Source organism: Haplochromis burtoni, unplaced genomic scaffold (genome assembly GCF_018398535.1).
Source record: "Haplochromis burtoni strain Fernald_Lab_line unplaced genomic scaffold, NCSU_Asbu1 Contig_27, whole genome shotgun sequence".
Classification (NCBI taxonomy): Eukaryota; Metazoa; Chordata; class Actinopteri; order Cichliformes; family Cichlidae; genus Haplochromis; species Haplochromis burtoni.
The window spans coordinates 707,580-717,891 of NW_024582388.1; the positions used below are offsets into that span (position 1 = coordinate 707,580).

General features: G+C 41.9%; 1 protein-coding gene across 1 annotated transcript; it reads right to left on the minus strand.

Annotated features, from left to right (window-relative positions):
• Positions 1-246: 246 nt before the first annotated feature.
• On the minus strand, positions 247-8,255 carry LOC102307279 (Krueppel-like factor 6). The gene is made up of 4 exons (XM_005918006.1): positions 7,904-8,255; positions 5,125-5,707; positions 4,042-4,165; positions 247-3,132 (listed from the first exon to the last, which is right to left on the minus strand). The coding sequence occupies exons 1-4, from the start codon at positions 8,003-8,005 to the stop codon at positions 3,081-3,083; spliced, it is 861 nt and encodes a 286-aa protein (XP_005918068.1). The 5' UTR covers positions 8,006-8,255; the 3' UTR covers positions 247-3,080.
• Positions 8,256-10,312: the final 2,057 nt, after the last annotated feature.

Sequence of the window (10,312 nt, forward strand, 5' to 3'; positions counted from 1 at the left end):
CTACCCAGTTAGGGATGAAACAAACACCATGCAATGTTTTTTGCTTAGGTTTGCCAACCACTGGAATAAGAATTCAAATTTTAATGTAAAAAGTTTTTAAAAAGCGCTTATCCTGGTTATAGTCACGGAAACCCTGCCAGTGTGACCCTGGTGCGATAGTTCACCTGGATATTCACTACTGAATATCCAGTAAACACTTTCTTTCTGATAATGATAATAATAATAATGGAAGACAAAAAACACACGTGTAGAACCAATAGTCTTTTTATCCATTTTCCAATAAAAAATACATTCATACAGAAACTATTTTACAAAACAATTTCAAATGAAAAAATTTCATTATGCCATAAAATGAACAAAAATAGAGCCTCATATTTTCCATGTTTATCCAATAAAGATTCTCTAGCTAAAGATAGGGCATCTTTGCAGGTCAAGTTGGGGAAAAAATGACATGGCAAATAAAAAAACGTAATACTTAGCGAACACCAGAATTCAAAATTATTACAATTCAAGTGTCCAGAACAATTCACGTCTGAAAGTACTTGTTTTCTTCTTTTTTTTCTCTATTAAACATGATAGGCCACGGGTCTAGGCGATACTGATGTCATTTTAAAATGTACATTTTTTTTTCTGACTTTATTTTTTTTTTTCCCAAAAATCAAAACAAAGATGTTACAGAAGCAAATGAAAGGAGTATGGAGTGCATCTATTTTACAATAATTCTTTAGCCTTTTATCGTTCACATTTGGAAACAACACACTGCACTTGTTTTTGGTCCCACACCTGTTCAAAATAGAAGCTTCCTTACAAAATTCTCGTAGTTTACAATGTAACATGTCTTTGTGTTTCTCAGTGTAAAAACAAAAATAACATTGCAGACAAATGAATGTTCAACAGGTTCACCGGAGACGTGTTGAGTTTTAACAAGGCTACCTGTGATGTTGACAAAGTGAGACATTAAGTAACTGATGAATGAATGAATGTTCTTTCTAAAATTTTCCATCTGTCATAATTTTTGTGTATAATAAAGCGGCGCCAAAATATTTCTACAAGTGGAGAAAGTGGCCATGAGATTATCCACTTGTGCGCTCATCTGATTTTTTTGTTTCAGCTCACTGAGAAGTGTGACGAAGTCATGTTACCCATGTTGAAACATGAACATAGTGAAGTTGGTACAAACAGCTTGTCCTTGTCTCAGCTTAGGTTACCAGCACAGACCTCTAGCTCTGAAACACAGCTCAGCTGAACTGGTTGGACTGGTTTTTTGTACCGTAAAGTCAGATTGTGGGCTGTTAAAACTAGAACTGAGTAAAGACACTGACTCACCTTGGAGGTGAGACTTCCCGAAACATACAATATCAAACCACTCTCGTGACTGAGAATGTGGTCATTAGCCTACTTTAAATGAGTCATCCTTTGCTTTTTGAGAGTATATGCTTGACATAATGGACCCAATGTAAATGTTGCCTTTGCAGTAAATCTTGATTTGCCACTCTCGGTGGCTGACCACACAACATTTCATGAGAACGTGCTTCCAAGACTCTGTACCTTTGACAGCAAGTTACAGTTAATCTGAAGTGCATCCACACAACCGTATACTACATAGTAGTAAATCAATATAAAAGTGAATTGCTTTTCCAAGTTCTCCACAATTCTGTCTCAGATCTGGATAATTTTGAAGACTATGATTTAGTTCTGAAATATCTATGATATATTTAACACAGACGTGTAAATGGCAGTCATTATGAAGCTGATATAGTTACTTTTGTTTTAATATTCAAGAGTTTAGAGGAGTTTGTCGCAAGGGAAAAGGGCAAAAGGTGCAACTGTATGGATCAGAGCCTTTATAAAGCTATTCAATAACGCACAACTGCATTCGCAATGGTCATTTGGTGTATGTGTGTATGTATAACAGAGTGATCTATTCAACAGGACAAGGCCACTTACATAAGGCATCGGTAAGGTCAACAGTGCATTTACAGACAGAACAAAAGAGAAAAGCAAAAGTGAAGAAAAAGGAAGAAAAATCCCACAATCAAAATATTTGCAAACAGTGGTATCCCCAACTTATAAAGAGAATGAAAGAAAAATATGGCAAAACAAAATGACTGCCTTATGTGTTTTGTACAATACTATGATACTGAGTATTATGAAGGTAGCTGCTCTTGAATGGAATTTTGTTGTCCTATAAGGTGAGCAACACATCCCCAGATCCCATGCAACTTCTGATATAATGGCAATAACTGTGCACAATTGTTGTTGTTTTTGTTTTTTTCCTTTTAAGATACAAAGCTTACACAGTGGAAAACAAAATGAGCTTTATAGCGTGTATGTTTTGAGACAGGCTACGTAATACATTGCACATTTAATAGCTGCACTAAACAAAACAACCTCCCATTTTTAGACAGGGAGCTGTAGTTTCACCTCCAGGCAGAAAGGGGGCAATCTCTATCCAATCAGCCCCACTAAACTACCCCCCTACTCCTCTCCACAGCTGACAGAATCAGTCATGACAGACAGAACTTTTTGCTTGCATTCATTCTTAGAGAGACAACACATAACCCTCCCTCAAAAAGAAAAATAAACCTCCCGAGTATAACATCACCCTTGCTATGTCATTCACTCGCAGTTCCACAATGCAAGCTCCATCCACTCCATAAAGCCAGCACAGGCATCCAGTTGCAGGCACTCACAGTCCCCATGCGCACAGGCAAACACACTGTCAGTGGAGGAATGGCACCCCAACCCCTGGAGTCCCAAATTTCTCCAGGAATAAAGCGTTGAACACCATACAGAAGAGTCTCTTCCCATCTTCTCCAGCCTAGATCTTTCCCATATTGGAGTCTCTTTTTGCCCTCCTGCTCCTCCATAAAAGCCTTTCAAGAGCAATCACCACAGCGAGGTGTTGGAGGCACTAAGTATGGTGCAAATAATAGCCTGCGTTGCTTCATGTTTTTCCACTGACTGGAACACGACGGTGCCCCTGTTAACGCTCCCAGGACACACCGGCCTCGCTGATCTCCACAGGTCAGGACAATTAACCCGAATCATCCCTCAGAGCTCTCAACATGAAGACCATCTTAGATGTGCCTCTTCATGTGCAGCGCCAGGTGGTCAGAACGGGAGAAACACCTAAGAAGAGAAGAAAAACATCAGATCCAGCCACTAAACTGAAGAACTAAACAAATGACTATAACTTGTTGAAGGTAATAAGTTGCTTATATTAACAACTAACTAGGCTACAATGACTAAGCAAATGCTTCTAAATTCAACTGAATCAGTTAATAGACCAAAAAAAACCCGAAACACTGTAATAAACAAAGCTATCACTTCAGCTGCAGGAGATGAAGGGAAAGGAAATGAAAAATCTCATTTTTAATTGAAGGAGAATGTTCACACATCCATCCGAGACGCTAATCAACACAAGAACCCTGGGGTGGTTTGTTAACATGTGAAACCAGTGAAACAAACAATATAAAGGTTCTTTTTCACCCACCAAAGATGCTTGTTGGATTCCATTTAGATTAAAGTACCTATGGCTATGCAGCCAATTTTATTCTGCTTGTTTGGTATTGGATACTATTCTTACTCTCTGTGCTATATAACATGAACACGTGATAGATTGAAAGAATGGGCTCATGCCTCCCCCTTCCACCTAGTCCCTTATCCCAGTCTGTATAGGTTTGGCTGATGTTTTAAATAGCGCCCTGGTAGAAGAGACCCAAACTTCACGCTGTTCAGTCTCATCACACTCCTCCCATCCATTGTACTCAACTCTTTTTATCCACCCCCTTGACCTCAACCATTTTCATCCTTAACCCTCATTCATCCCTCCCACTAGCATGTCATTTTGATAAACTAATTTGCTGCTTTCTTTGTCAGTAAAGAAATGCTTGGCACCCAAAATATAAAGAAGGGGAGTAGTTCTTATGAAGAGGGGTTAAATTAATTTACAGCACTTTGTTTTGAGAGGCATTTGCTATTGTAACAAACAAAAATGTGACTAATCATGGTGACATATGACAATAAAAACCATCTCACCTGTCGCAGTGACTGCATTTAAATGGCTTTGCTCCAGTGTGCTTCCTGAAGTGTCTGGTGAGTTCATCGCTTCGTGCAAAGCGCCACTCGCAGCCTTCCCATGAACACCTGTAAGGCTTCTCGCCTACAAGAATGAACGTAAAGAAAAGCAAAATATTAAAGCCAGCCATGTCATGTTTCATCTGAGTTCAGAACCTTGCATTTACTTAGCTATTCAAGCAGCCTCTGCAGGTTTACCAGAGAGTTAAGAATTTCTAAATCATAATATGAATATTTTAAACTACAATTTCTCAGATATACAGCCAATATTTACAGTACAGGAGGTAAAATAAATATGATCCTGTGCAGGTGGTTAGCAGATTGGGCTGACTACTGTAAGATGAATAGAAAAACAACCTCGTGCCTTGTGGGCCTCAAGAGCTGTGGTATGCAGCTGTAAGAAGCTGTTAAAGTAGAAGGCTTATGTAACAGGGGGCGAGCTACATGAAAAAAATAGAGACTGTTCCTAATGGTCCTACAGACCATTAACCATCATTAACCATGTGGCTAACGTGGCTGGAGAACGATGCTAGGAATGTGACTTCCTCTGCTAATGGAGGGCCAAGCTGTAAACAGCCTGGCAGAGGTCAAAGGTAACAAGGGAAACTGCTCACATTTGAGCCTCTAACAAAACAGTGCAAATGTCAGATTCCCATAATGTTTCTCTCTCTCGCTCTCTCTCTCTCTCTCTCTCTTTCTTTTTGGGAAGTTGTATGCAAATGAGCGAGTTTCGGAAGCTTTTCCCATGGTGAAATCTGAGAACTGTTGATTTGTTTTCAGGATCCACATCCTCTGGGTGCTACTCGGCCACAAAAGAACATCCCTCCCCTTCGCGTCTCTCTCCCTCTCTCACGCACTCCCCGCCTCCCTTTGCCCTGCATGAAGTCACGTTCCTCTGTGTGAATTAGGTCATAGTTGAGGGCATTCCTCCTGACAAACTATTCAAAGTATGTGGGAGTATTTTTTTCAGAACTTTGAGCAATAACTCAGCGCTTCAGCTCGGCTATCGTCACTTTTGAAAGGCTCACTGTCAGGCCAGTTTACCTGTGTGTGTCCGCTGGTGTGCTTTGAGGTGCGAGCTCTTGGTGTACACCTTCCTGCATCCGTTGAAGTGACACCTGTGCACACGCCTCCTCCCGTCAGGTGATGCCTCCCCGCTGGTCAGACCTGACCTTTCCAGGCTCCTCTCCATGCCCCCAGCCCTTATTTTCCCTGTTGAATGCATCACTGTCTGTATCCCAATCCACGTCTGGGCTACAGAGCCCTCCTTGCCGAGCTCAGGTGAGGATGGTGGTGTGCTGATGATGCCAGAGGCCACGTCATCGCCGTTGTCGGCCAGAATATCAGTTAAAGAGCTGGAGGTGAAGTCGAGGGTAGGGGAGAGCTCCTCTGAGCTGTCCGAGGCCTCGCTGCTGGCATCGGAGTTGAAACCACCAGCATCATGGTTCTGGCTATCCTGATTGTCTTCCTCCTCCTTAATGTGGGTGATCTTTGGGTCCGACTCACTTGACTTGTCCCCACAGGCAAGCAGCAGCTTGCTCCACAAGTCTTCCTGGGTCTCAAATTTAAGGTCTGTGGCTGAGACGTAAGGCTCGCTCTGGAGGTATCTCTCCAGCTCGAGACATGTCTGTGTAGATGAAAGACAAGATAGAAATGAGTTCAATGGAGCACAGAGCCAAAGGCGTGTAACAGAACTCTTACATTCAACCTGAAAGTCCTTAAAACCACCAAAAAAGACCATTTGTTTTTACAGGAAACACAAGACTCCGGTATTCTCCTCTGCACTGTATTTATTCTAAACAGCAGCAAAAAAGGGGGTATGCTGTGACACTGTAACATCACCAGCCCTGTTTCTTCTCTGCCTGCAGGAATGAAGTAAGACACAATGTCCTATGCAGAGGATAGTCAAGTACACTCTAAGTGTGTTCTCTGAGCCCATATCAGGGAGGATGACAAGCACCACATTTCCTTCTGAGAGACTGCAAGAACAAGGTGCTCTTACCCACGAACGCAGGCATGGTTTGAATGTGTGTAGGTGTGTGCAGAGGTTGGTCATGAAATTTACATATGCTACAGAGCCCCCCATTGGGTTAGGGAAGTGCTTGTAGATCTTTTAAATCTATCAATTATTCAACATAATGTGGATTTAATAATGCATTTGGAGGCATTGCTAGAAATAACATAGCACACCAGGGACTGAGTGGAGGGAGGTCTGGTTCATGGGGGTTCATAAAAAGCCTGGCATGAATACTGCAACAGCCACTGTGGATTGTGGGCCTGTTTTCTGTGAAAAGGAAGTGAGAGAGCACTTCCTTAACCCTCTGCAGTCAGCAAGCACAGGCCAGATACGAAGGCCACAAACAGGCCTGTGCAGTTTCCTAATGAAGCAAATATAAAATTAGAGCCAAATGTTATTATAACAGAACTGACTGGAACAGTGGCAGCCAAAGCTTGAGGAAACCTGGATCCAAGAGGTCATGGGACAAATACATTTTTCGGACTTTTTCCAAACTCCTCCTAAAACTATTTATTCCCTTAGAGAGAAATTGACATTTTCCTAGTTGCTTGGAAGTTTATAGGGTCAAAATGAAAATGAAACTATCCGAGAGGGGACTATCCCTCTTTGGCTGATCTGGTTACAGGCAGCACAAGCATCACTTGACAAAACGCTAAAATAAAGGAAGAACGACAAATCTCACCAACAACATTTTTAAAATATTATAATAATACCATACTGAATAAATAAAGCTTATCTAGAGATGGAGGATGAGATGGAATAAAATTAAACCACAGGTACCAGGCAGCAACTACAAACACCTTTCGTGTGTGTATATATATATATTCTAAAAGAGGACTATCATGGGAAAATCTTCGTGTCTTGGGAATGAAAAAGAAGGCATTGACCTCATATGTTTCTTGTCAGCAGTGCTGGATAAATCCCAGGCGAGCTTTAAATGCCTGAGAGGGCGACTTGGAATGAAGCCCGGCCATATCTGATAGACGGGGAGACAGAGAAGACTGAAGAGTAAGGCCAATTCATTTCCCAATCTGAGCAAGAAGCGACTTGTACCCTTCCCGTCACTACCAGTGTAAAACTCCACTGTTTTGTCAACCAGGCGGCCGCCTGGTCGAGCAACGGTTCAATAGAAACCAGCCTCTCTCTTATTCTCTCTCTTTCTGACAGTCTGTCACTCTCATTTGTATGTGTGGGTCCGTGTGACAGCAAGAGGGAGTGAGCGGCAGGCAGAGGGGGCAGAGAGAAAGTCAGGAGGAGGAGATACGCGCAAAGGCGCACGGCTCGCCATTCACTCGCTAAATCTGCAACACGGCGTGTTTTTCATTTATCACAAACCGATGTGCCTGTATAACCTGCATGCCCGAGCCGAAATTGTCCACAATACGAGCAAACCACCACTGAACAACTGTGCGCGCGCCGTAGCACCAGAAAATACTGTAAAAGTACAACTAATTTAAAGCATATTTTATGAAATGCGCCAAAAAACTAAAGAAGACACGTAATAAGTCTGCATTTTTACAAACATACTAAAAAAAATACTGATCTGTCACGAGGGGAACTTGCACCATTTCCCCTATAACCGGAGGCAAACCAAGTTTTGAGAAATAAATTTATATTAGCTGCATTACTGAATCAAACGCGCGCTCACATTACATGAAACTACTCTGACATTTGCCAGTCGGCGCGCAGCTGTCACTTAAAACAAGTTTCTGGAAATTACGCACTCTGCTGGCACTTCACACATGAGCCTGTGGCACTATCTGTCAAACTGAGGAATCGAGTGTTTGGAATCAGTCGTCAGCCTACCTGCTGCCAATACTCTTCCAGAGATGGTAAAGCTGAAAAGTATCCAGTGTCGTGCACAATTTGGAGCTCCTGGAAGATGCTACACATAGGGATGACATCCATTTCACTCCTGAGATTTAGCCACAAGGATAAGCGAATTCAAGCTTGTGAGGAAACGAAGCCTGATGTGTTCAGAGAGAAGCTGGAGTCTTAGCTGTATTTGCATGTATACTAGTCTGGAGTCGTGCACTTCCAGTGGAGGTTTTGAGCGTGAGCGCACAACACCGAACTCTGCAAAAGTCCGTCAGCGCACTGTAAACTTCCCCCCCGATTCAAAATTACAGGCAAACCCACCCCCATGTGATTACATTACGTTACGGCACGTCTACCAATGGGCTTGCAGGAACTTTACAAAGGCCTACCAGACCACTTCCGACCAATAACGAGCGAGAGCCGAGTCATCCTGTGTGCCGTGATTGGTGCAGAGCTAGAAGCCTCTCTGGCTCCCATTGGACTAAATCAGCGCTATTTTTAGAACCGTATATAAGCGAGACTCTTGTTTTACCACAACGAGGAAGTTGAGTTTTCTACTGATTCGACTCTGAGCGTCAGCCGCTCCGGATCAGCGGCAGGAGAAGCCTCCGTCTCTAAATAGACATGGCTATCTTTATTTCCTCACACACGCACTAGTTACTCTCGTTCTCTTGGCGAGTTGCGCTATGAATCATACGAGCGTAAGTCTGTAAAGAAAATTGCTCTCCTGCCTGTAAAACGCAAGTTCATGACAACAATATTCAGAGCGTCTGCAGACTCGGGGGGATCATCAAGAACCTGATCAATTTCTGTGCTCTGTGAAACAAATGTGATAGACTTCATCTTTTCATGGCTGCCCAGAGATCCATGAGCATTATTATGAGTCTCTCTGTGACAGTGTAGACAATTTAATAAGCTATTAAGTTATAATAGAGTTGCCATAAAGATGATTATTCACATAATGCTGTGCGGGTTATTGTAGTGGCAGCAGCTTGAGGCATAGCGTGAGGGACAGGTTAGATTTTGCTGGGAATGATGCACATTGGCAGGCGCTGTGTGCGGATGTGTGCGTTTTAATGTCAGTCACCTGTGGCTCTCTTAAGAGCGTACTGCTTTTGCAGGAAAAAGTGTATGACTGTAGTTGCTTGTAAAACCGCATCAACTTATTTCCTCTAGAAGGGGGAAAGTAGAACAGGTTAAAAACAGTGTTGCCACCCATGGTGCATGGTGAGAGTTCTTAATGCAAGACGGCAATATACCTCTACTCTAAAATGACACGTTATAAATACATTCTGGCACACTCCCAGAAATATATTTACCTCTTTCACTCCTTTGAATGTAAATTGCTTTGCTTTCCCACATCTCTCCTCCCAGAGATCAAAGAAACATGAATATTAATCTGTGTTAATACATGTACAAGTTGGTATATGATGAGATTTATGTCCTCCTTGTGTGCTATGCTTCATGCTTTATTATGTTGTTTGCATAAAAACTCAGTTCATTAAAAAAAGTCCCACAGGTGATAATTTCCACGTTTTGAAATACAGTTGATAGAAACTATAGCTTGTGCAAGAATTTGACTTTTATTTTGTTAAGTAGGGAGTCAGATTCCTCATATCCTGTCAGCAAATAAGGTTAACTGATACTTAAATCACTTTGAATGTGTCCTCTATCACTCCAAACACTATGACTAACACTGAGCTATCATTAAGATTATGAGTGCCTAGAATACTGTATACAGTAAATTTGAGCAAAAATTCATACTGAGATGCGAGATTAAGTTAAAGTTAAGCAGAACAACAGCGGCATTGACAAGTTAAAGGCAGGCGATGTGACAAACAACATGTTTGGAACAGAGCGCCATTGTCTGGCACATCGGCCCGGTCGAGCGCCTCCACAGCGGAGTCTCTTTTGTTGAGCTCTCGGCTGTGGCCACATTTGCAGCACTCAGCAGCATCACATTTTCGCATGAGTCTGGGTTTTATGGACAGATAAGACTAGGATGGGTGCTCTGTCATGACATACATGACTAAAGGGAAGCATCACTGCAAAACTTTCAGGCTGTAAATTGGGACAACAGAGAATTTACAATGTTACAAACCATAAAGTCAGAACACTCTGATTATTATTACATAATTTTATAACATTATATGTTTTTATGTGTATATGAAAAATGAAGTTAGAGAATGGGAGACTGACCTCTTAAATATTAAGTGATGAGAAACTATGGCCCATTTCTTTACCCTCAGCTCAAATATACCAAGATGTTTAAAATGTGCACGATGAAAGTTACAAGAAGGTTTCCACACAATAGATGCATTTACAATGCTGTGAAAAAAGTATTTGCCCCCTTTGTGAGTCCTTATTTTTTGCATATTTGCCACATAACATAAAAGG